This window comes from Protopterus annectens, chromosome 1.part1, assembly GCF_019279795.1.
Source record: "Protopterus annectens isolate FY-2018-M chromosome 1.part1, PAN1.0, whole genome shotgun sequence".
Lineage (NCBI taxonomy): Eukaryota > Metazoa > Chordata > Ceratodontiformes > Protopteridae > Protopterus > Protopterus annectens.
The window spans coordinates 293,614,602-293,641,072 of record NC_056726.1 but is presented as its reverse complement, the minus strand read 5'-3'; the positions used below and the strand labels follow the sequence as shown (position 1 = coordinate 293,641,072).

At 44.5% G+C, this 26,471-nt stretch overlaps 1 protein-coding gene across 1 annotated transcript in view; it reads left to right on the top strand.

The window, feature by feature from the left end:
- Positions 1-26,471, top strand: part of LOC122804616 (putative RNA-binding protein Luc7-like 2) — a 1,326,948-nt gene that overhangs the window by 742,762 nt on the left and 557,715 nt on the right. The window contains exon 9 of the mRNA XM_044074589.1: positions 4,204-4,380. Within this exon, the coding sequence (XP_043930524.1) occupies positions 4,204-4,380 (177 nt within the window). The remainder of the gene's footprint in view (positions 1-4,203; positions 4,381-26,471) is intronic.

Below are 26,471 nucleotides of genomic sequence, written 5' to 3'. Positions count from 1 at the left end.
GCTGACGCATTTGTCGGGGGCTCTTCATCCTTCACTTCACTCCCTCAAATTGGCAGCTTGGCTTCTCTGATTTTCAACATAGCCAGGTCCCACAACCTTTCCTCAGAAGTGCAGCATATCCTTGTATCATCCCACAAGGCCTCAACCAGAAAGTTATGTCAGCAAGTGCAAGAGGTTCGCTTTGTGGGCTTCTCAAAATACTATTGACCCATATATCGCCCTAATTGCTAGCATATTAGAGTTTTTGACTACATTTCTTTTAATGAAGGTGCTGCGGCAGCTACCATACTTGTACAATTAGCTGTAATTTCTAATTTTCACCTTGGATCAGAAGGCTCAAGTCTTATGTCTCACAGGTTATGGTAGAGCCTTCTTAAAAGGAACCATACATCTTAGACCACCAGTTAGACAACCTTTCACTCCTTGGAGCCTACGTTTTTTCTATCTAGGATTATTCTCCCTCCCTTTGAGCCTGCATCTTCCTGCCAACTAAAATTCATTTTCTTGGTGGTGATTACGTCAGCATGCAGGTTGTCTGAACTGCAGACTTTATTAAACCCCCATACTTGATTTTTCACCCTGGCAGAGTGTCACTCCGGACTAATCCATCCTTCGGACTAATCCATCCTTCCTTCCAAAGGTATGTTCAGAGGCTAATTTAAATCATACAATTGAACTACCAACTTTCTTCAGTAACCACTCCAACAAGTTGGAGTATATGTTGGATAAACTTGATGTACACAGACAACTCGGATTATATTTAGATAGAACCAAAGAATTTAGAAAATCAGAACAACTTTGTCTCTCATTCAGATACCAAGAAAGGGCAACCTGTGTCAAAAGTCACTCTTTCCAAATGGTTAACAGTGTATAAAATTCACATATTCTTCTGTGAATCAACCGCTAGAACATAGTGAAAGGCGCACTCCACAAGGGCTGTTTCTACTACTTCAGCTTACATGGCTAGACTGCCGTTAGACACAATATGTACAGCTGCCACTTGGTCAAAACCACATACCTTCATTACTCATTAAAAAGTAGATAAGGCCTCCTGGGACAGGGCTTCCTTTGGTTCCACTGTCGTCAGGCATATACTCCTGTGAGCCACCCAGGATAAATGGTGCCCGGGACAATATCCATTTGTAAGAATGAATGGCAAGATTGAACAACTTCATATAAAAGAAGTTATGTACTCACCATAACGTTCCATGTGAGTTGTTCATCTAGCCTTCATTTTTACATTCCCTCCCGCCTATCCCCTCCAGGCTTCTCGAAGAACGAGTAAGAGATTTGAGGTCTGGTGGGTCTTTGTATAGGATTTCAAACTCCAGCTGGAGTTACACTCATGTTATTTATGTTGTATATATTGAGGCAGATAGCATCATGAGATAGGGACTTGGCCTCGAGCTACTCAAACCTCGAGCTTGTGAAAGCAGCCGACTCAGAGCAGAGGGATTGGCTCCGAACCCATTTTTAAGAATGAAGGTGAGATGAACAACTCACATGGAACGTTATGGTGAGTACATAACTTTTTTCTTTGGGACCCAATAACATCCCAAGCTGCATCCTACATGAACTCAGGCAGGAACTTGCAGCACCATTAGGCACCTTATTCAACCAAAGTCCGAGTACCCGCTTTGTCCCAGCTGAGTGGAGAACAGCCACTGTCATCCCTTTGCACAAAGTTAGAGCGTCCACCCATCCAGGAAATTATAGACCCATCAGCCTAACTAGCCTAATATGCAAGGCCATGGAACGGATTACCGTGGACCTCGTTAACAAAGATATTGGCAGCCCCCAAACACTCGATCCCACACAGTTTGGCTTTGTCAAGTAGAGGTTGTGTCTGCTAAATTTGGTGGACTTCTGTGAAAGTCACCAAAGCCATGGACTTGGGGAAGACTGTGCACACCACCTACCTTAACCTAGACAAAGCCTTCGATACTGTTTCTCACTCAGGCATAATATAAACTCTCAACTAGGCATCAATCCATGTGTTGCCAGATGGGTAGCTAACTGACTCACTGATGGAACCCACCTCGTCAAAATAGGGGAAACTACCTCATGCAGTAGACCCGTAACGAGTGGCATACCCCCCCAGGATGTGGTCTTGGGACCTCTGTTGTTTGGGAAATACTTTTCTGAGATGCAGCCCAAAACTAGTGGGCTATGGCTGACAAAGTTTGCAGATGACTGCAAGCTGGAACTCTGTCCATCAGTTCCCCTGGTAATGTGGACATCCTCCAAGAGGGGCTCACCCAAACAAATGACTGGTGCTAGAAACATGGCCTCAAACCGAATTCCAAAAAGTGCTTTATCATCCCTTTTGGGGAGAGCAACATAGACTAAGCACGCAGTCAGCCGTGAGGGACTTGGGCACCCTGGTTGATAGCAAACTGACTTTTGACCACCAAATTACCTCCGTTGCATGGAATGCTTTCTACATGGCCCATCTCATTAGTAAGGGTTATCTCATCCAGGGACAAGGTGGCCTTAACATCCCTGTATTCTTCCCTTATAAGACCCATTATTGAGTACAATGCCCCTTTAGGCATGTACCTCACAAAGCACATGCAGCAGCTGGAGAGACCACAGAGGTTCCTCACCCAGGGGATCCATGGCCTCAAACATCTAACCTACACAGGCTAAAAGCCCTGACCCTCTAATCGGTCTCCTACAGACTCCTCAGAGGTGACCTCTGTCTGGCATACAAAGCAATCTCAGACCTTGCCCTGATGAGACTGCTGCATATCTGCAAGTAAAGGTCCACTCGAGTAACCCATGCACACACAACCTCAACCTGGTCTGTGACATCAATAGGACTTGTTGGCGGGATAGATTTGTGTCTCAGAGACTCCGCCTTTTGTGGAATAGACTCCCTCTCCACGTAAAGCAGAGTACCTCATTAACCTTTTTTAAGTGCGACCTCGTTAACTGGATGGAAAACAGAAAATACACCCCTGGGATTCCTCCTGTGTCCCTGCTGGACAGTGGCATAGGGTGCTGGCTTTGTTGGAACATGGGCTAAATTCTTGGCTAGGCTTGGAAGGGCTTCAGAGCCAATAGCCTAGTAACTTTCTATGATCTTATGAATGTGCAATGTAGCTCACGTTCTTTTGGCTCCACCATCTTTTGGAACATCCTTCCTTAATGCCACCCAGAGAGACAGCTTGGGAATCTCCCATTTGTTGAACTGGGAAAAACTGGAAAACATTGGATACAAAAGTTATATACTTACCATAATGCTGGATCCATATTGCCTAATTTTCATCTGGTTCAGCCTCCTTCCCAGCCTTCTCCTCCTTTCCTGAATTGACACACATGGCTTTGGGGTGACCGGGGGTTTACTACTAAACTATCTGTAAGCAGTCCTGTTCTGAAAGTTGCCTTCTCTTCCTCCTTGTTGTTTTAGTTGCAACTGCTATGTTTACGCAGTTGTAGAGCTTTGTGCCTGATGGGGGCAAACTCTATCTGAAGTATAGGATCCGAGTACAGGGAATTGAAGGTAGGGGATGATTCAGAGCCCTGGAACCGAAAGAAGCTTCAGAGTCTGTGCCAAGGTCAGATCTAACCCATTTGTTGAAGCAGACAAAAATCAAGCAGCTTGGATCTGTCGTTTATTGTAAGTACATAACTTTAATTTTCCACTTGTCATGGGCTCATGTAGTAACTTGTTCATTGTTGCTATGAGCAGCTAAGGCCCATAACTTGCATTTCTGTTTTGTAGTGTAAAATAGACCTTTTGTTAGCTATGGATCATAACTTTGTTAGTCTGGGTTACTACTTTATAGTATTTTCCTCTGGTTTTACCTGACCATTATAAATATTTGTGTTCTCATTACTTGCTGTATTTTTTATTACTTTATTGTAGTTAGTACTTATAAATTGGAGCTTTTCTCCCTTGGTCTCCACAATAAATGGATCCTTGCCCAGTTACAAATGGGTCAGGTAGAGTAAAAAAATAACCTGCAAATCATTTGAGGCTGAGGTGGAAAACTGTGAACAGAGTTTGGTAGGCTGCGTTTGCTTCTTGCATCAGATGTGAGCATTTGTGTGGGTAATAAGGTAGTGTTTAAGTTATCCATAATGGTCCAAAACTGAATAGTCATTTCTTGCATTTTAGTAATCTTCCTTTATTGATAATTCTGGTTTAAAGTGTTTAGCAAAACTTGGGATAAGCTATATGTTATCTTTATTTCACAGGACATCTATCGCAATTCCATGCCAGCCTCCAGTTTTCAGCAGCAGAAGCTGCGCGTGTGTGAAGTGTGTTCTGCCTTTTTGGGTCTCCATGATAATGACAGGCGCCTTGCTGATCACTTTGGGGGAAAGCTTCATCTGGGATTTATTGAAATAAGAGGAAAACTGGAAGAACTTACGGTAGGTGTTTCTGTTGTACTGACAGTGAGGATGAGCAAGTTAACCACTTGAATCTAAAGTATGCACAATGGTTGAAGTCTCCCCCACCTATTCTGCAGTGTTTTGAGTATAGTTAAATGATTTTTGCCAAGCTTATTGCTGTTTGCAGCTCCTCTTTTTTTTTTTTTTTTTTTAATTCATTGTAACATAAGAACATAGGAGCAATACCAGGGAAGTGATCACAGGGGGCCATATTAAGCCTAGCCATATACACCTTTAAGCAGAGGAACTTAGAACCTGACACCCTTTGAGTATTTAAGTGTCCACAAAATAAGTGCACATTAGAAGACACAGCACTGATCCGTGTGGTACCCACCTAGATGTTCTTCTTGTTTCACTGTTGCAGTCATTATATTTGGGTTATCTGCTGGCATGTTGCCCTCAGTTGGCCTGACTAACAAAGTCTTGGGTCCTGCGTCGGTTGCTGTCCCTTCTTCCATGAGGTCAGGTCATCCGGGGTGTAAAACATGCAGCTGATGCCATTACATCTGTCTTTCTTGCTGTGCGGTGCCCGAAGCAGAAGCAGTTCACAAGTGCCGGTCGGCTGACTCCTGAAATTTTTGTTTTCGAGTTTCAGAACTGAAGTCTTCAACTAAAGCCAAGAACCCCGTTGGGGAAACTTTTTCTTGCTCCTTAGTGATGTCAGTAAAAGTTAATAATTGGATTACTTCTGGAAAGCAAATACCTCATAAAGATTTTCATTCGTACTGTATTCCTTGCCTAGGTCCTGACCACGACGTACCTTGCTGTTGGTTTTGCACTTTATTTAATCAGCGCACTATCAGTCATAGGTATATTTTCGCTTCTAAATATTTCGATTTTCAGTTTAATTATCCAGAAATGTTGTCGGCTAGCTGTCCGACTACTGGGATTCCAAAAAAACGCAAAGATAAAGACAGAGACAAGCCGCCGAGGTCCAAAACTGCCGACGCTTCTCCTAAGCCAGTTCGCCGGTACTCAGTGAGATGCTTTTGCAGCCCCTGATACCCGCTACTTCTGATTTGCAGGCCTCTAATGAGACCCATTCGGAGTCTGGTATGCCTCGAGATGCTTCAACTATGGAACCTGCGGATGTCTCTACCTTGGATGGGTCCGGAGCCGCTGTGCAGGCACCGGCTTCTGAGGGTGTATTCAGGCCTATGGACTTGCATATTAAACCGACTCCAACTTCAGTGCGAAGGCCTAAATCTCGATCTACGTCTAAAAAAAACGACGCCCAGGCATATGTTCAGGCCCCCTATGCCTAAAAAACAATTCCGAAAACAATTCGCTTCTCCATGCCACCAGCTTCCATCCACCCCATATTTGTAAGAACATTCCTAAATCTCACTTTATGCGAATGAAACGCATTTGTTCCGATAACAGCACTTACAAACACTTTAGAGATGATTTGGTTCTTAGATTCAGGGACAGAGGTTACAAAATGGGTCAGGTCTTCATAGTTTCATAGTATAGTACTAGGCTATCTGCCCTGGGGCATTTGTAAGCCTAGCCATAGTGATGTGGCTTTTGCCACCCCATGAAATGGTACAAAAATGTACAGAATAAATCTAGAATACTGTGCCTCTGTCTAGTAGTGACACAATGAAGGTTCCCTTATATAATAGAATTAGTTTACTGTGCCCCTGTCTAGCAGTGACACAGATGTGACCCCTGGGGTAAACTTACGATCTCCCATCCACTCATCAAGATTTCTCTTGAAGAGAGTCAGTGAGGGCTCTGCCTATCTGAACTGGGATCCTATTCCAAAGCATGGGAAGCCTCTGGGTTATGAATCTATCCCTCCAGCATGTCCTATTCATACTTGTGCCGAGGTTTAAGTCTGTAGCTCTCGTGGTCCTGATGGATTTGGATTTTTTGAGGTGGAGCATGTCCATCAGATCCTGATTGGACATGGCCTTGTACATCAGGCAGAGATCACCTCTGAGCAGGCGGTATGCTACTGAATAGAGCTGAAGTTTCTTTAGTCTGGCAGAATAAGACATATGTTGGAGACCCTTGATCCTTTTGGTGAGGTACTTTTGTGGTCTCTCCAGCTGTTGCAAATGCCGGGTGAGGTACATACCAAATGGGGCATTGTACTCAATCATGGGTCTGATGAGGGAGGAATATAGGGGTACAATGACATCCTTGGATCTGGATGTGAATCCCTTCATGATGAGGTGTGCAAGGTAGAATGTTTTTCTAACCACTTTGGCAACGTGGGTGTCAAATGAGAGGTCTCTGTCTACTTGGGTCCCTAGGTCTCCGATTACTTTTTCCGTACTCAGTGGGTTGCTGTCTATGTGATAATTTGTGGGTACTTTGTTTTTTCCAAAAGGGATGACTGTACATTTTTTGGCATTTAGTTTAAGGCCGTGACTACGGCACCAATTGTCCGTTTCAGTGAGGCCTTTTTGTAGGATGTGTGTGTCTGCTGGTGTGTCGACTATGGCACCTAGTTTGCAGTCATCTGCGAACTTGTGTCAGCCACAGCCCTCCCATGTTTGCTTTAACATCTGAGAAATAAATGCCGAACAAGAGGGATCCCAGGACAGATCCCTGTGGGACACCACTTGTGACTGGCTTTGAGTCTGACATTGCTCCAGCGATTTTAACTTTATGGGTTCTGTCCTTTAGCCAGTTTGCAACCCATCTAGTGACATAAGGGTTTACTTCTAAGCTGTTTAGCTTATCTATGATGCCTGAGTGGGGTATTGTGTCGAAGGCCTTAGCCAAGTCCAGGTATGCTGTATGGACTGCTTTGCCCTCATCACTGGCTCTAGTGACTGTTTCGAAAAAGTCAACCAGGTTTAAAAGGCAGGATCTGCCCTTTACAAAGCCGAACTGGGTGGGGTCAAGTGTCTGTAGGTCCCCTATGTCTCTGTTTATGAGTTCCATAATGATTCTTTCCATAGCTTTGCAGACCAGGCTAGTTAAGCTTATGGGGCGGTAGTTTCCAGGGTGTGTAGAGGCACCCCCGTTGTGGAGTGGGTCCACTGTTGGTGAACGCCAGTGTTCAGGTACATATCCAGTAAGGCTAAGGTTAAATATCATTTTATGTGTGGGTTTAGCTCCTCTTGGAGTTCACGTAACACGCACCCGGGATACCGTCAGGTCCCATTGATGCTGTGTTTTTGCTTTGTTTAGGCGGTTCTCACTTGGACATCTGAGATGACAGGGAGATTACATTCAGCTGGGATAAGTATTTCTTCTTTTGGGGGTGAAGGAGGGGAGAAATTTGCACTGAACCTGTCAGCCAGAATGTTTGCAATATCTGTGGGTTCAGTGTATTTTTTGTTGTTGTGAACCAACTCTGAGCATATCTGAGGGTTTCTGCCCAGGTTTCTAACATAGCTGAAGAAGGCTCTGTGGTTATCTTTAGTGTCCTTAGCGATTGTTCTCTCAAAGTTTGCCTTGGATGTTTTTATGAGAGAATGTAGTTTTCTGCTAATGTTGATCAGAGATGTCTTCCCTTCATGGGATTTCGTTCTGACGTGCAGTAGCTTTCTTCTTTTGTTATGCAATTTGTTTATGGCTGAGGTCCACCAGACAGGACGCTTACATTTGGTGGAGAGGGACTTGGATTTGTTTGGGATTGCATGATCCATGCATTCTTGGAGATGTCCATAGAAAGCATTTGTGAAGGATTCGGCATTGTGGGATGTGGTATCCACTGGCACAGTGGGCTTAAAGGATACCATCTCAGTCTTAAGAAGAGTGAAGTCTGCTTTTGAGAAGTTTTTCACTGTGGTATTTTGTGCTGGGGGTGGAGGTGGGATATGTATATCCAGGGTGATTAGTTTGTGGTCAGATCTCACTAGTGAGGGGTATACTTCCGGTGTGGAGCATTTTGTCCCCATGTTTGTGATGATCAGGTCTAGTATATTATCTCCCCTAGTGGGAGAGGTGACTTGTTGTTCCAGTGCATTTGAATTTATGAATTCCAGGAACCTTTTGGCTAGGGTATTAGGGCTAGAATAATGTACCCAATCTGTGTTTGGGTAGTTGAAGTCTCCCAGTATGATGGTATTTTGTGATACATTCATATCCTCCAATGTCTTCAGGAAGGCTGAGTGGGGTTCTTGAGATTGGGAGGGTGGTCTGTAACATGCTACCAGTTGTATAGCAGTTTTGCCTATGGTTAGTTGCACCTGTATGGTCTCTGATGCTTCATGTGTTGCTACTAACCTGGAGGTGTGGGTGTCCTTTATGAATATGGACACTCCCCTCCTTGTGGTTCGCCGGGTTTTGGGGCGAAAAGCATGATCTGAGGTATAGCCTGGTAGCTGGGGTGCTCTCAGGAGCCTTGAACCAGGTTTCAGTTACTGCACAGACGTCGATGTTCTCCATGCTGAGGAGTGCATCAAGTGCCTGCATCTTGAGATTTAGACTTCTGGCGTTGAGCAGCATTACCCTTAGTTTTTTTCCATTTTTGTTTTCTAAGGAGGTGGGTTTGTCTTTTGAGCCTTGCCTAAAAAAGGCACTATGCGGGTGGCAAGAGCCTTAGCCAATATCCGGAAGCCCAGTGGTGACAGCTGTAAGCCATCCCTTGCGAAGCAGCGTGGCTTGTCCAACATATCATCCCAGGCAGACAGACATTGGATCTCCTTAGAATGACACCAGTACTTGAGCCAATTGTTAAAGCTGATCATCTTGTCTTTGTATTGTGGTATCATTCTTGGTGAGGGCAAGATGCTGCTCAGGGTCAGGGTCATACCAGCCTGGGCTACATAATCGGAGAGCTCCTCTATGTCTCTTTTCATGTAGTCCAGGGAGGTACGTCTCGGGTCATTCACACCAGCATGGACAATGACGGAGTCATATTTGTACTTGCTTTGGAGTGACCTGAGTGCGTGTGTTATGTGGCGGATCCTAGCTCCCGATAGACAGCTCACAGTCACCTTCTCCTTGTTCAGCCTGGTCAGTGGGACATCAGTGTGTCTGACTATGGAGTCACCTATTACTAGTGTATCAGGCAAGGTGTTTGGCCTTAAGGGCTGCGATTGGTCGACACACTGATTTATTGAAGTATGTGTTGCATGTGTTTTGTTTTGAGGTGGTGGATTTTTGGATGTCTGCTTTGGGAGCCTCTGTTGTTTTGGTAATTTTTTTATTAGAGCCTCCGAGTATGTCTTTGTGTTTTTATGTGTTTGGTTTGCAGTTGTGGTAGGTCTATGTGGGACTGGGATTGTTGTGTGTGTGGTTGCCATCTCCTCCTGTCTGGTTATGCCAACCCTGAGTTGAGAGAGCTCAGCCTCCAGTTTGGCTATATAGTTGCATCTCTCACATGTATTTGTGTTTGTTGGGAGGAGGAGAGGGTTGTCTGTGTACATGAGACAATTGTAGCATTGTCTCAAGATACCCAGATTGACCAGCTGAACTGGAGACGACGCCAGTAATCTACCACTCGACATGCTAGAACAGTATAAGGGAGTGGTATACCTTTAAGGGAAGTGGATATTCACAGGGGTGGTAAGTAGATGTAGTGCTTTACTTAGTACGAGAGTGCTTACTTAGTAAAGAAGTATTGAGAGCAAGTGCTAGGCTTATAATACAGTGAGTAGTCTGGTTATACTAAGAGTAGAGCTTCCTTAAGGGAAAATTTGAAGAGCAGACTTGGCGGAGCCAGAAAAAGTTTAACCTTGTTTAACCGGCGCTATATGCGCACAACAGCGCAAAGCCGTGCAAACGCGGATTTTAAACAGTGAACTACAAAAGAGCTAGAAATGGTCCCAAACAACCAATTACTACAGCTTCTTGTGCTGAGGTCACTTCCCCCAAGGACAGGTAGGCTGCTCAAGGCTCCTCACTCCCACTGGTGAGCAAAGAAACTTCCTTCTATCCAAGTAAGGTAATGGACAACACAGGAACTACACCACAGCCCAGAATACAGCAATGCCTGTAAACTGGTCTAAACTAGTCATGGAAGGCGGGAAAACAAGGATTATTTTTTTGTTTTTTTGCTAGAAACACACAGAAAATGCAGAAACAGTGATAAATTAGTTACACAGGCTAGCCCACTTTAGTGGGCAGCCTCCACAGTTAAATTAAACAAACAAACAAGCAAACTTTCGATCAAATTCGACTAAAATGTAACTTTAAGTGCAGATTTTAAAATAATGCAGCAATCGGTTAAAAAACAGATGTTCATCGTGCATACAGCTGCAGTAATCACAGATGGGGTTTTCTGCCATCAGGCGGGTCCTCGGCCGGCCGAATTCCAAAGTCTAGGTCCGGCGTCAGTTGTTGTCGCTTTCTTTCCTGACATCAGTGCGACAGGGGTATACAAGACACAGCTGACGCCATTTTCTTCAGTCTTTTTTGCCGCGCGGTGCCCGACGCAGAAGCAGTTCGCAAGTGCCGGTCGGCCAGCTCCTGAAATTACGAAAAATTGGAAACCTAAGTCTTCTTTAAAGCTAAGTACCCGCTAGAAACTTTTCTTGCCTCAGACCGATGTCAAAGTTAACAATTGTATTTCTTGTGGGAAGCAAATACCGCATAAGGATTTCCATTCCCTCTGCATACCTTGTTTAGGCCCAGACCACGACGTCTCGGGCTGTCGCTTTTGTGCTACTTTCAATAAACGCACTATTAAGCGTCGGGCGGAGTTCGCCCAGCACTTTTTTGGTAAAGCCTTTGATTATAAAATGTCGTCGGAGACTCCGACTACCGTTTTGTCCAAAAAATGCAAGGACAAAGACCGACACGCGAGGTCCGCGGTCTCCACCGACACCACGCCAAAACTGGCTACACGTGGTCCGGTTCTCAGCGAGACTCCTACGCAGCCTCTGACTACCGACGACACTTCTTTGGCGGTGTCTTCTGTAACCGAGACCGCAGGTACCTCGGCCCATACCCAGACTACAACCACCGAAGCCACTGTGAGTGTTGAGCCTCCTAATGTGGACAGGTCCACTTCCACCCATGGTGTCTTTAGACCCTCATCTTCCTTTTCCATAAAGGCCTTTACTAAGTCCAAATCAGCCATGCATCCCAAGAGGCCTGTTGCACAGGGCCCATCTCCAGGCCCCATGCCTAAAAAGCAGATGCTAAAAATGGCTGAGGATTTAATTACTCTTATCAGGGGTTCCCAACCCCCTGCAGACAAGAGACCCAGAGTGGAGGAAGATTCTCCCTCTTCTGACCAGGGCTCCATTTTTTCAGAACATTCTGATGAAGAGGAACACTCGTACTCCCCTTTTGAAGATTCTGATGCAGAGCAGTCCATTCCTTCTGTATCTCCCCCAGAGGATTTTTCTTTTGGGGAAACCTTGAGGGAACACTTCCATTGGGAAGGCCAAGACTTTTCTGATTCCAAGAAAAGACTTGGGCAATTTCTTTTGTTACCTCAGCACAGACCTCTGGCGATACCTCCTGTCTTGGACATACCTGATGATGTTTACTCGGAGGCTTGCCTTAATCCGGATTCCCTGCCTCCTGCCCCAGTCAAGCCTGATAGGTACTACAGAGTTCCTAACTCTCACCAGTTTCTTTACAAAAGCCATAATGCTGACCCTGAAACCATTTCTCAAGGCCCCAAGGGAATGAAGGCCTCTACTGCTAAGAATCCACTACCTTCCGAAAGAGAGTCTAGATCCTTAGAAAAGTGGGGAAAAAAGGTATATACCTCGTCCACCCTAGCCATGAGGGCCTTAAATTGTCAGTTCCATATGCTTAAATATCAACAGTTTCTGTTATCACAATTAAGAAATAAAATGTCTCAACCTGAACAACCAGATTTGAAGGAGTTGCAGGATATGATGCATAGTGTAGAACAAGTGGCTAAACACTCCTTACAATGTGGCTATGATGCCCTAGAGGCCTCAAGTAGAGTTGCTGTGACAAGATCAGTTATTCGTAGACATGCCTGGCTTAGGGAACAAACCTTGCTTGATCATGTTAAAGCTAAACTACTAGATGCTCCTTTACAAAAGGATGTACTATTTGGTACCAATGCTGAGGAGATACTACAGAAAATGGAAGAAAAAGCTAAATCTATGCAAACTGTCAAGGCTTTTCTACAGGTTCAACCACCACGTTTTAGCAGAAATTGGCCTTCAAAAAACTGGTCCTTTCCAGCCACAGACAAGCCCCAAAGAGGTAGATACAGGCACAAGGGCAGAGGACAATCTCAAGGATCATATAGAGGCAGACAATGGCAAACTCCAGCACCAAGAGGTGGCGAAGACAGTGCACAACAATACAGGAAACAAACCCAATGACTTCCCCTTTTCATGCCAAGCAAGTCTCAGCTGGCAGCACCCTTGGGAGGAAAGCTGGCATTATTTACAAGAAATTGGCATATTATCACAACAGACAAATGGATCCTGGACATTATAAACAGGGGCTACAGATTTCATTTTCACACTCTTCCAAAAATGAGAGGCATGCCGAACCTGCCACACAATCAAAGGGCAGAGGCTCAAATACAAATTTCAAAGCTCATGGACATGAAAGCTATTCAAGAGGTACCTACTCACGAACAAGGTCAAGGTTTTTATTCCAGACTATTTCTGGTACCAAGGAAAGGAACCGACTGGAGACCCATTTTGGACTTATCCATCCTAAACACATTTCTACTCGTACCAAAATTCAAGATGCTCACTTTACAGCAACTTCTTCCCATGCTGGGCAAGGAGTTTTGGCTGGTAACATTGGACCTCAAGGAGGCATACCTGCATGTCCCAATCAGACAAAGCTGCAGAAGATACCTCAGATTTCTTGCAGGTTCAATCCACTATCAATTCTCTGCATTGACCTTTGGCTTATCTACTGCACCCAGAGTATTCACGAAATGCCTGGCATCAGTAATTGCCTACTGCAGACTTCAAGGGATACAAATTTACCCTTATTTGGACGACTGCCTGATACAAGCGGACAGCAAGCACATACTTCTGGAACATCTGGCTTATGTAACACGGTTATTGAATTCTCTGGGATACACAGTCAACAAAGAGAAATCCAGGCTAACACCAACTCAGAAAATAACTTTCCTGGGAGCCAACTTGGACACAAACACCCAGATGGCCTATCTTACGCCAGAAAAACAGGGGCAACTAACTCAGTACTGCAAAATACTAGCAAATTGTACCAGTCTCACTGCAAGGAAAATCCTGCAGGCTCTGGGCTTCATGGCATCTTGCATTCTTTTAATCCCATGTGCAAAGTTGCATATGAGGAAACTTCAATGGTACCTAAAAAACCTATGGTCTCAACAGTCACAGTTTGGAAACAATAATACCAATAATCCCATGTTTGCAAAAGGAATTTCTATGGTGGGCCCAAGCATGCCAAACAAACACAGGTCTTCCATTCTGCAAGCCTCAAGCAAATCAAGTCATCACAACAGACGCCTCAGACTACGCCTGGGGGGCGCACATGACAGACAGGTGCATTCAGGGCAAATGGTCCCAAAAGGAAAAGCACCTTCACATCAATCAAAAAGAAATGCTAGCAGTGACAAATGCAATTACAGCTTTCAAGGACCTCCTGCATCCAGGGCAATTATTGATAAGAACAGACAACACCACAGTAATGTGGTACATAAACAAACAAGGAGGAACACATTCATACCCCCGTGCAGGCTAGCCATGTCACTTTGGAACTTGGCTGAAAAAAAGCAAAGATACTTAAATCCAGAAGGTAGTCGCTTTTCTGAGTTCCCTGCTGCTAGGACCACTCTAAACCCACGTGGAGCTTGTCTGAGCAGTACAGCCAGAAAAAAACGCCCAGAGGCGGATTTTAAACAGTGAACTACAAAAGAGCTAGAAATGGTCCCAAACAACCAATTACTACAGCTTCTTGTGCTGAGGTCACTTCACCCAAGGGCAGGTAGGCTGCTCAAGGCTCCCCACTCCCACTGGTGAGCAAAGAAACTTCCTTCTATCCAAGTAAGGTAATGGACAACACAGGAACTACACCACCACAGCCCAGAATACAGCAATGCCTGTAAACTGGTCTAAACTAGTCGAGGAAGGCGGGAAAACAAGGATTATTGTTTTGTTTTTTTGGTAGAAACACACAGAAAATGCAGAAACAGTGATAAATTAGTTACACAGGCTAGCACACTTTAGTGGGCAGCCTCCACAGTTAAATTAAACAAACAAACAAGCAAACTTTCGATCAAATTCGACTAAAATGTAACTTTAAGTGCAGGTACTTACATACCAAACATGTAGTGGACAACATGGAGCGGGACAGCCTCCTTCTCTACAAAGAAAATAATCAGAAAACAGGTGGGGCACCCAGACTTATCACCACCTATGGGCGCAACACCAAAGCATTAATGAATATTGTCCAACAAAACTGGAATATTTTGACATGTGATTCCAGACTAAGTGAACTGCTGGGTGGGATAGATGCCTCTCTTCATTCCGTAAAGGTAAAAATCTTTCTGCATTTTTTGGGTAGCCTACCAATACCAAAGTAACTCAAATAACTTTATCAAGGGACCCCTTAATCGGGTGCTTTCCTTGTGGCAATTGCATTAATTGTTCAAGATTGTTAAAAACCAGAAGCTTCAGCAGTCAAAACACCCCTCAAGTCTTTGACATTAGGTTTTTTGCCAACTGCACCTCCGATTGGGTGATTTATTTGGCCAACTGCAGCTGCTCAGCCTTTTACATAGGTCAAACTTCCAGACCTTTGAAATTCAGGATATCAGAACATCTCAGTGAGATAAAACACCACAAAGAAACCAATGCCCTTTATAAACGCACTTTGTTACACAGAAATGCATATTTCGGATGTTCTTCGTGTTTCACTGTTGCAGTCATTACACTTGGGTTACCCTGCTGGCAGGCTACCCTCAGTCGGCCTGAGTTCCAAAGTCTAGGTCCAGCGTCGGTTGCTGTCGCCTCTTCCCTGACGTCAGTGCGCCAGAGGTATAAAAGATGCAGCCGACGCCATTTTCTTCAGTCTTTCTTGCCGCGCGGTGCCCAAAGCAGAAGCAGTTCGCTAGTGCCAGTCGGCCGACTCCTGAGATTTTCATGTTCGAATTTCAGATCCAAAGTCTTCATTAAAAGCTAAGTACCCCATTGGGGAAACCTTTTTTTCTTGCTCCAGACCGATGTCAGAAAAAGTTTATAATCTTGTGGGAAGCAAATACCTCATAAGGACTTTCATTCTTAACTGTATTCCTTGCCTAGGCCCCGACCACGACGTTGCTAGTTGTCTGTTTTGTGCTAGATTTAACCAACGCACTATTAAGCGTCTGTACGATTTTGCATTTTACTATTTTGGCAGAAGATTTAATTACACTATGCTGTCGGATAGCCATCCGACTACCGGAATTCACAAGAAACGCAAAGAAAAGGAAAAGGACAGGCATCTGAGGTCCAAAACCGACGACTAGGCTTCCTCTAAGCCAGTTGCCGGTTCGCCGGTTCTCAGTGAGGTGCCTTCACAGCCCCTGACGCCCGCTACTTTGGACCCGCAGGCTGCTACAGACTCCCACATGGAGTCGACTAGGCCGCTGGAAGCTCAAGGTATTGCACCTTCGGAGACTATTCCCTCAGATGGGTCCAGAGCCGCTGAGCAGGCATCGGCTTCTGAGGGTGTGTTCAGACCTACTCAATTGTACATTAAACAGACTCCAGCTACAAAGGCAAAGACTAAAGCACCTTTAAAGACAAAGAAACAAGTACAACAGCCTCATGGTCAGGCCTCCATACCCAAAAAACAGATGCTCAAAATGGCCGAAGACTTAATTACTTTGATCAGGGTCTCCCATCCCCCTCCTGATAAAAGGCCTAGGCAAGACACAATACGAATCTTCAGATCAGGTATCCATTTCATCTGATTCCTCTTCTGATCAGGAATACTCTCTTCCTCCCTATGAGGATTCTGATGCTGAAGAATCTATCCCTTCAGCCTCTCCTCCTGAGGATTACTCTTTTGGGGAAACATTGCATACCATGAGGGAACATTTCCACTGGGAGAGCCAAGATTATTCTGAATCTAAGAAAAGGCTCAGAGACTTCCTTTTACTCCCACAACACAGGCCCCTAGCTATTCCACCTGTGTTAGACATTGTAGATGATGTATTTTCAGAGTCCAGTCTGACCCCTGACTCCTTACCTCCAGCTCCTGTTAAGCCGGACAGGTACTATAGGGTTCCTGACTCTCATAAATTCCTTTTCAAAAACCTTCCTGCTGACCCAGAAACTATATCTCTTAGGGTCCCAAAGGGGTCAAGGCATCCACTGCAGAAAACCCTACCCCTCTGACATGGATGCCAGGGCATTGAACAGATGGGGGAAGAAGATTTACACTTCTGCTACCTTGGCTATAAGGGCTTTAAGTTGTCAGTTTTATATGCTCAAATATCAGCAATATATTATGTCTCTGCTTAAACAGAAAATGTTGATAAATTCTGAATGTGCAGAAAAGGAAAATGCAGGATTTATTGCATGCAGCCGAGCAAGTTGGAAAACATACTTTACAATGTGGTTTTGATTCTTTGGAGGCCTCCTGCAGGGCCGCTGTTACGGGTTCTGTCATCATGAGACATGCTTGGTTAAAGGAACAAAATCTGCCAGACCATGTCAAAGCAAAATTATTAGATGCTCCTTTACAGCATGATACTTTGTTGGTGTTAAAGCAGAAGAGGTGTTAAAGAAAATGGAGGACAAAGCTAAATCTATGCAAACTGTTAAGGATTTTTTACAGGTACAACCTCCAAGATTTAGCTGACACTGGCCTACAAAGAATTGGTCCTTTCCAGTGTCAGACAGACCACAAAGGGGCAGATACAGACGCCCAAGAGGCAGATCCCAGCCCCAAGGTGCATACAGATCTAAACAATGGGGTGCTTCTACCTCCAAAAGTGGAGAAGACAAATCACAACCATACAGGAAACAGTCCCAATGACTTCCCCCTGCCTGCACCAAGCTCTTATCTTCTGGCAGCACCTTTAGGGGGAAAACTAGCACTTTTTTTCTCATAATTGGCACATAAGACAAATGGGTCCTAGACATAGTGCCACAAGGCTACAAGTTTCACTTCCATACCCTGCCAAGGACAAACGGCTGGCCAGACCTGCCAAAACATCAATGGGCAGAGGCACAAAAACAAGTCTTATCCCTCATGGACATGAGGGCCATTCAACAAGTACCAGAGCAAGAGCAGGGACGAGGATTTTATTCAAGACTGTTCTTGGTACCAAGAAAGGACAAGACCTGGAGACCAATACTGGACCTATCTATTCTAAACACATATCTGGATATACCAAAATTCCAAATGTTGACTCAACAGCAGCTTCTGCCCATGCTGGGCAAGAAGGCTTGGTTGGTGACTTTAGAGCTAATAGAAGCATTACCTGCATGTCCCAATCAGACAAACATGCAGAAGATACCTCAGATTCAAAGCTGGCTCAATGCACTACCAATTCTCTGCACTGCCCTTTGGCTTATCTACTGCGCCAAGGGTCTTCACAAAGTGCCTGGCACCAGTAATTGCATTCTGCAGACAGAGGAATACAAATGTATCCTTACGACTGCCTCATTCAAGCAGAGAACAAGGACATTCTACTACAGCATCTGGCATTTGTAAAGAGATTTCTAACAGGCCTAGGGTACACAGTCAACGAAAAGAAATCAAAACTAGTACCCTCTCAAGAGATAATATTCCTGGGTGCAAGCTTAAATACAACTGCCCAGATGGCTTATCTCATGCCAGACAAACAAAGGCAACTGGCTTCATATTTCAAACTGTTGGCAACAAAGGCCCAGTTATCTGCAAGAAAAATTCTGCAAGCTTTGGGCTTCATGGCATCCTGCATTCTACTAATTCCATATGCGAGACTGCATATGACAAAACGTCAATGGTACCTAAAAAGTGTTTGAGCTCAACATTGCCACAGCCTGGAAACAATAATTACCCTCATTCCCTGCCTGCAGCAGGAGTTTCGATGGTGGGCGAAGACTTGTCACTAGAATAAGGGACAGCCATTCACTTTACCCCCAGCCAGGCAGACTTTAACAACGGATACATCAGATTATGCCTGGGGGGGGCCCACATGACAGGAAGATGTATTCAAGGCACATGGTCCGCAAACCAAATGCATCTGCATGTCAGTCAAAAAGAGATGCTAGCTGTTCAGAATGCCCTGATAGCCTTCAACGACCTACTTGATCTGGTACAACTACTGATGAAAACAGACGCCACGGTCATGTGGTATATAAACAAGCAGGGAGGCACTCATTCTTACCCCACTTTGCAGGGAGGCACTCATTCTTACCCCACTTTGCAGACTAGCCATGACTTTGTGGGACACAGCATTGACTTACCAAGTGCATCTGCAGGCACAGTTCTTGCCAGGAAAGATAAATACTCTGGTAGACGAACTAAGCAGAAACCTCATGGATCCCCATGAGTGGAAATTGGATCCACATGTCTTCAGCATGATAACAAGGAAATGGGGATGCCCGGATATAGATCTATTTGCCTCTCCTCACAACTACCAACTAAAAAGATTCTGCACAAGGACTTATCACAGACAAGCATGGAAAGTGGACGCCCTATCTTTCAACTGGAAAAACCCAACAGTATATGCCTTTCCCCCACTGCCTCTCCTCCCCAAGGTACTCCTAAAGGTCAGACAAGAGAAATCAAAGATGATACTGATTGCCCCAGATTTGGCCCTGCCAGTACTGGTATCCAATCCTAAAGAACTTGTCTCAATGCCCAGCTTGGATCTTGCCTCAAATACCTCATCTACTGTCCCAACAAAACAATCAGATCCTACACCACCAACTCAAGACCTTAAATCTGGCAGCATGGCAAATGATGTAGTCATACAAAACGCACCTCTCACTAAAGCTGTGATGGATTTCATTTTGGAGGCCAGAAGGCCTAGTACCAGAAAATCTTACACCGGAAAATGGAAGAGATTATGTGCCTGGAACCCAGGCACAAGGAATTGACACAGCTGTACCAAACATTCCTCAGATTTTGCAATACTTAACTGAGATGCTGGACAAAGGCCTATCTTTTTCATCAATTAAAATTCATGCCTCTGCCATTTCGGATCATTACAATACAGAGCCACCAATCTTTTCTCATCCTTTAAGGCAGTACCTCAGTGGAGCCAAAAACTTAAGGCCTCCAAGGAGATCACCAATACCTGCATGGGACCTCAATTATGTTTTGGAAAAACTCTCCCTGCCTCCTTTTCAGCCAGCTGCTACAGCTGATATAAATTTTTATCTTGGAAAACAGCTCTGCTCCTAGCAGTAACCTCTGCAAGATGAGTCTCAGAGCTACAGGCACTCATGGCTGTGGAACCTTTCATCATTTTTTATCCAGACAGGGTTTCTCTGAGGACAAACCCGACATTTATGCCTAAGGTAGTGTCCAGTGTGGCCCTTAACCAAACTATTCATCTGCCTACTTTTTATCCAAACCCACAGAATAAGGGGGAGAGAATTCTGCATTCTTTGGACATACACAGACAGCTACACTTCTACTTGAACAGAACCAAAGCTTTCAGAAAGACTGAGCAACTACTAGTGGCATATGCTGCAGGATCACAAGGAAAGGCCATCTCTAAGCAGACTATTTCAAAGTGGATAGGCCACTGCATTCGTTTCTGCTGTTCACAACATGGCAAGCCAGTGCCTAAGGGCATTAGGCCACATTCAACCAGAGCAGCAGCCACTTCAGCAGCCTTCCTCAGGGGAGTACCAACCAAAGACATTTTAGAGGCTGCTACCTGGAGTTCAGTGCACACCTTTACAAAGCACCATCATTTACCACTCTACTCTAAATCCAGGGCAGGCTTTGCCACTGCAGTTTTGCAGGGCCTCATAGCCGCTCCTAATGCTATTTAGCTCCAGCCTCCCAACCATAGCTTTGGGATTCAACCCAAGTGTAATGACTGCAACAGTGAAACACGAAGAACATAGTACAGTTGTGTACACTTACCATAAATGTAGATGTTAGAGTGTATTCACTGTTGCAGTCCAGGTTACCCACTGACCATCCCCCTTATCTTTGCTGGAACTTATCTGCACTTCTCTAATCTATACAACCTATGTGGTGTATTTGCTTGTAAATGAAGGTATAACATATATTTTGGTGCATGCATGTTTTATTGGCATATTTTTAGCCTACCCTTTTGGGGGCACCTGACATCTGGGGTAAGAAAAACTGAAGAAAATGGCGTCTAATGCATCGTTTATACCCCTGGCGCACTGACGTCAGGGAAGAGGCGACAGCAACCAACGCCGGACCTAGACTTTGGAACTCAGGCCGACTGAGGGTAGCCTGCCAGCAATATAACCCAAGTGTAATGACTGCAACAGTGAATACACTCTATCATCTACATTTATGATAAGTGTACACAACTGTACTTTTTACTATTATTGATAAAATTAATAGAACCAGGAATAACAAATTGGGTTGGTATGACTTGTTGAATACTATGGAGAAAAAATGGATTATTAAGCTAGGTGGTCTCTTTAAACCAGGTCTTAATGAGCATCTCTAATTGATCACATGTTCATTTCCTTGCATATATAAGTATTTCTTTATTTGTTACTCTTTTACACTGATGAAGGCTTTGTATTGATTCAGCCAAAACCGGTTAGTCGTTAAAGAATGCTTTTATTAAAGTATTATTTGGTGCCACTGTATGCTGGTCTCTTCATGATTTTTGGAATGCTAATTCAGGCAGAAAACCAGGCCATTCTTCTAAAACATCTGGCGTTTGTAAAAAAAAGAGTTCTAACATGCCTGGTGTACACAATAAACTAAAAGAAATATCAACTGGTACCCTCTCAAAAGATTACATTCCTGGGTGCAAGCTTGAATATAACTGCCCAGATGGCTTTCCTTATGCCAGAAAAGCAAATTCATTTGGTGACTTACTTCAAACAGGTGGCCACAAAAGCCCTGCTATCTGCAAGGCAAATACTGCAAGCCTTGGGGTTCATGGCCTCCTGCATTCTTCTAATTCCATATGCAAGACTGCATAAGAGGAAACTTCAGTGGTACTTAAAAAGTTTATGGAGTCACCATTGTCACAGCCTGGAAACAATGATTCCTGTCATACCTTGCCTGCACCTAGAGTTCCTATGGTGGGCAGAGGCCTGCCACCAAAACAAGGGACTGTCATTCACACCACCCCCTTCCACCCAAACCCTAACAACAGACGCATCAGACTATGCATGGGGGGCTCATCTGGCAGGGAAGTGCATTCAGGGCAAATGGAACCCATATCAAATGCACCTTCATGTCAATCAAAAAGAAATGCTAGCTGTACAGAATGCACTGACAGCCTTCAAGGACTACCTTCATCCAGGACAATTACTGATAAAAACGAACACCACGGTTGTGGTACATAAATAGGCAAGGGGCGGGGGTACACATTCCTACCCCCTCTGCAGACTAGCCATGGTATTGTGGAACACGGCCTTGAGCTACCAAGTACAACTACAAGCTCAATTCCTGAATTCCTGCCAGGAAAGCAGAATGTTCTGGCAGACGAAATGAGCAGAAATCTCATGGACCCTCACAAATGGAAACTGGAACCGTGAGTTTTCAACATGTTGACATGCAAATGGGGGAGCCCAGACATAGATCTTTTTGCCTCACCCCAAAACTACCAGTTGGACAAATTTTGCACAAGTACTCATCACAAAAAAGCCTGGAAAGTGGATGCTCTGTCCTTCAGCTGGCAAAACCTATCAGTCTATGCCTTTCCCCCTCTGCCTTTGCTCTCCAAAGTTCTACTAAAAGTCAAACAGGACAAACCAGAAATGATTTTGATTGCTCCAGACTGGCCTCGCCAACACTGGTACCCACTCCTGCGCAGTGTCACACATTTCTCTGTGGCACCTGCCTGACACCTTCCTTACTGTCTCAGCAGGAGTACCAAATTCTGCACCCTCAGCTCCAAACATTGAATCTTGCAGCTTGGCTAATCACTTAAATTCACCCTTAGCATCCCTCAGCAAACCTGTGATGGATGTCATTTTGGAGGCGAGAAGACTTAGTACTAGAAAATCTTATGCTGACAAATGGAAAAGATTCTGTGCCTGGAATCAGTCTCAAGGAATGAGCACAGCAGTGCCCAATTTACCTCAGATTTTACAATACTTAAATGAGATGCTTCACAAGGGCCTGTCTTTTTCTTCCATAAAAATCCATGCCTCAGCCATTTCGGCTCATTACAACACATACCCCCCCTTCTCTCATCCTCTTCTAAAGCAGTATCTCAGAGGGACCAAAAACTTGAAACCACCCAGGAGAGCTCCAATCCCTGCCTGGGACCTTAACTTTGTATTGGAGAAACTCACTCTACCTCCTTTCGAGCCAGCTGCAACTGCAGACTTAAAATTTCTTTCTTGGAAAACAGCCTTCCTTTTAGCAATCACTTCAGCTAGAAGGATATTTGAATCACAGGCCCTTATGGCAGTGGAGCCTTTCATCATTTTTCTTGCAGACAGGGTGTCACTCGGGACCAATCCATCATTCATGCCCAAGGTGGTATCCAGTGTGGCTCTTAATCAGTCCATTCATTTGCCAACTTTCTTTCCCAATCCACAGAACAAGGGAGAGTGGATTCTGCATTCCTTGGATGTACACAGACCACTTAGATTCTACTTGGACAGGGCTAAATCTCGAAGAAAATCTGAACAACTGCTGGTAGCATTTGCTGCAGGGGCAGAGGGGAAGGCTATTTCAAAGCAAACCATTTCTAAATGGATAAGCCATTGCATTCATTTCTGCTATAAGCACCATGGAAAACCTATCCCCTAGGGGATCAGACCTCACTCCACCAGGGCTGCATCTACTTCTACAGCCTTTCTTAGAGGCGTCCCTACCAGGGACATCCTATACTTTCACCAAGCATTATCATTTGCCAATTTTCTCTAAATCCAGAGCTGACTTTGCCACTGCAGTCTTGCAGGGCCTTATAGTTGGCCCTAATGCTATCTGAATTCCTCCTCCCAACCATAGCTTTGGGAATCTACCCAAATGTAATGACTGCAACAGTGAAACACGAAGAACATAGTACAGTTGTGTATACTTACCATAAATGTAGATGTTAGTGTATTCACTGTTGCAGTCCTGGTTACCCTCCCTCCAGCCCCCTAACTTCTTTTGACTATACCTCTACTTTCCTTTACTATGCTTAAAAGCCTTTTTGGTGTATTTGCTTTTTTGTTGGAGGTATATATTTGTACTTTTATATTTAATTGCTCCCCATTAGGGGGGCACCTGACATCTGGGGCAAGAAAAACTGATGTAATGGCATCGACTGCATGTTTTATACCACTGACGTCATGGATGAAGGGACAGCAACTGACACAGGACCCAAGACTTTGTTAATCAGGCCGACTGAGGGCTACCTGCAAGCAGATAGCCCGAATGAGGAGGTACCAACAACTTTCACTACCTGGGCTTATGTTTAGCCAATTTGCAATCCAGCAGACTGTGTGGATTTACATTGTTTAACTTTTCAATAATACGAATGTGGGGGATAATGTCAGAAGTCTTGGCCAGGTCAAGACAAAGCAGTGTACACACAGTGACCGCTGTCCACTAGCTACACCATTTTATAAAGTGTTCTAGATTCAGGAGAGAGGATATTCCCATCACAAAACCAAACAAAGTGGAGTTTAGATCAGTTAAGTTCTCTATGTACATGAATTTTAGTATGTTGCACTTGGGAGGCTGATGGGCCTATAATTGGGTCTGTAGAGGCTCCACCCCTTTGTAGAAGTCATACTGTTTACCAAGCTACCAGGATAAACCCTATTTGATAGGCTGAGGTTAAACAATTTAATTAGAGATGGTGCATACTTGGAACTGATAGGAATGCAGACTGATATGTTGATTGGTAGGATAAAAACATTTTTAGCCTTTGATAGGGATTATAAAACTTGTTCTAAAGTGATTACAGGGGAAATTAAATTTTCAGGGATAAGAAGGCTCAATGAGGGTAGACGGAGTAAGATTAGCACCAAGTTTGTCTATTGCTTATGTTCTTTTTGACTGGAATGTATGATATTTTGGATGACCCAGGTGCATTGTTGAACATTATTCCATAATTTCCTGACACAACTGAAGAAGGATTTGTAGTTTTCTTTGGTATCTGTAGCCATCTTGGATACTTTGCTTTATGTCATTGTCCTCTAAAGGCTTTTTTTCCATTTACAAAATCCCATATAGCCATTTTTTTACCAAGGAGTTGTCTTTTTATTCTCTAATAGTTAATTTCTATATTTGCAAGCTCTGTAATCTTTTCGTCGTATGTTTTGTTTTCTATTTTCTATTTGTAGCTTTTTACCCACTGTCAGCACTAAACATAGCAACTGTTTCACCTCTTTTAGTATATGCTATTTTGCTCCAACTCAGTAAGAACATCGCTATGCTGAGGTTAAATTGTCTTCCAAGTTTTAGCATATTATTCATCATTTTTGTAATAAAGTAGTAGTATACTTTTCCCAAAATGTATGCTCTAAGAATTTCTTTTCAGAACCAGTTCATTCCAACATGCACCTCGTCTTCAGGATCATTTTTTTCTCCCAGGTTTCTACTGATCTGCTTGTCCAGCTAGCTGAGGGTTTTCATTACCTTTTTTTTTTTTTTTTTTTTTTTTGGAATCCAAAAGGCCAGAAGTAGAAATTCCAGAGGTGCCCAGGGCCCCTCTAAAAAGGGATAAATTAAACCTCAGTTTGAGGAGTCGGGATGTCCTATTCCAGTGTTGCAGTATTCACTAGTGGGTTTACCTTTCTTCCATTCAGCTTGTCCAGCCAGGTTTCCAAGCTTTTCCATTCCCTGATGGTGCATCGGACGTCTGACGTGTTTTGTACGTGAGCCATAAATGTGATGTCTGCGTGCACCAGCCCTCAGAACTTTTCAGCCGCCACCCTTTTGCCAGGTGTTCCTGCTACTCATGGACATCGGATCAGTTTATTATCAAGATAAGTACCCCGTTGGAGATTTATTTCCGAACTTTTTTGTAGTACTATAGTCTGTTCTTGTCCAGTAAGAACAAGTGCAACTGTGGTCAGCATATTCCCCATAAAGACACCCACGACCAGTGTCTCTTTTGTTTGGTCAGGGATCACGATTATAAAAACTTCGCCATTTGTAAGCTGTTCATCCCCAAGACCCTTCGTCGCAGACTTCAGACCCTTGACCTGGACCTTAAAAAACAGCACCTTAAGCAGATCACTCTCTGTATGGAAGCCACATCCGATGCCCCATCCGAACCACCCAGGAAGAGGGCCAAGCCCACGTGGCCATCTACTTCCACTGCGCTTCCCTCCGATGATTTCAGCCTGTAGCCATCATCAGCTTGGCCGAGGAACCAGCATCCACCACTTCGGATAAAGTGGGTAACTATCAGGAGGCTGCACAATCCAGAGCATACGACAGTCCAGGGAGGATATTCCAGCGTCTGATTCAGACGCCAAGGGGGAACCAGTAACTGAGATGGGCACTTCGGACCAGGCCTTCGCTGTTCCTACTCTGACTTCCAGGCCTACTGCCAGCCACATGCTGGCTAGGCCTACCAAGAAGAAACAAAAGGCAAGGCATATTCCACCAACCCCAGAAGACTTGCCCAACTGGCAGGCCTTCAGCCAGAGCCTCTACAACGCTTTCCTGGCCCTTAGGTCTACTGTAGACCTTCCTTTGGCTGCTCCACCTCTTCTCAGCCCAAGGCCTCTCCTGCCTGAGAGAACACCTAGCCAACCTGCAGAGGAGGAAATGTCGGACTCCTCAGAGGATTCCTTGTCCAACTCTTTGCAGATTTCTTCCCCTCTGTGGTATGGATCCCCGGAAGAAGCCTCTGCAGAACCTGACTCCCCTGTGGAAGACCTTACCTTCGGGGACACAGTCAACCTTATGAAAGAACATTTTAAATGGGAATGCTCAGACATGTCTGAGGCTCAAAAAAGATTCTATGACCTGATCCAGATGGAATCTCCTAACCAGGCTCCTATTCCACCTGTTTAGTCTGCCTTCTTGGATGCTTTTAGCTGCAGCATGCTTGAATCCAGATTCCCAGCCACCTGCCCCTAGAAGGGCAGACAGATTATTTAGCGTACCTGATG